Source organism: Penaeus monodon, chromosome 21, assembly GCF_015228065.2.
Source record: "Penaeus monodon isolate SGIC_2016 chromosome 21, NSTDA_Pmon_1, whole genome shotgun sequence".
Classification (NCBI taxonomy): domain Eukaryota; kingdom Metazoa; phylum Arthropoda; class Malacostraca; order Decapoda; family Penaeidae; genus Penaeus; species Penaeus monodon.
The window spans coordinates 12,131,991-12,132,600 of NC_051406.1; the positions used below are offsets into that span (position 1 = coordinate 12,131,991).

Genomic DNA, 610 nt, shown 5'->3' on the forward strand with positions numbered 1-610 from the left:
CGCGCCTCATTATATTCATATATGAACATACTGTAGACACACTGACCATCCTTCTAGCTATCGCCCCCTCGCCACCCGGCTCGCCCGCACTCACTTGAGCCCGAAGACGCGACCTCGCTGTCCTCCGCCTTACAGCACGCCCCCAAGTGATGCACGTCGCCGCCGTCGTCTCTGCCGCCGTTCTCATCCGCGGAGGAACAGCGCTTGCTTAGATCGATGGGCTGCGACAGGTGGGAGTCGAGGTCTTCGTATGTGTAACACTGTTGGCTCAGGTCGACGACGAGAGTTCCTTCGTCTCCCGAGTCGTGGCTGTCGCTCTCTCCTGGAAAGCAAGGGAGCAGGGATTGGTGCCCGTCAGATATCTGCCTAAATGGGAAGGGTGTGTGCGCGTTCGTATGCATGTACACACATATGTATGATGTTCTAAGCTTTCTAAATTATTAATATAAAAGCAAATTTTTGTTGCGACTTAGAAGAAAAATATATTGAATATACATTTAATGGTGACGTTTACAGATCGATCCAACGAAGGATCTTCCTCTGAGAATTTACGAATGACGTTGATCAAACACCATTTTCCTTGAATCAAAGCAACAACGTGGCATTATAT

The 610-nt window shown here is 49.2% G+C and overlaps 2 protein-coding genes across 2 annotated transcripts in view; both read right to left on the minus strand.

The window, feature by feature from the left end:
• Positions 1-529, minus strand: part of LOC119586230 (ETS homologous factor-like) — a 3,751-nt gene extending 3,222 nt beyond the window's left edge. The window contains exon 1 of the mRNA XM_037934933.1: positions 95-529. Coding sequence (XP_037790861.1) covers positions 95-401 — 307 coding nt within the window. The 5' untranslated portion in view covers positions 402-529. The remainder of the gene's footprint in view (positions 1-94) is intronic.
• LOC119586565 overlaps positions 511-610 on the minus strand; it is a 6,462-nt gene continuing 6,362 nt past the window's right edge. Inside the window, exon 4 of the mRNA XM_037935319.1 lies at positions 511-540. Within this exon, the coding sequence (XP_037791247.1) occupies positions 511-540 (30 nt within the window). The remainder of the gene's footprint in view (positions 541-610) is intronic.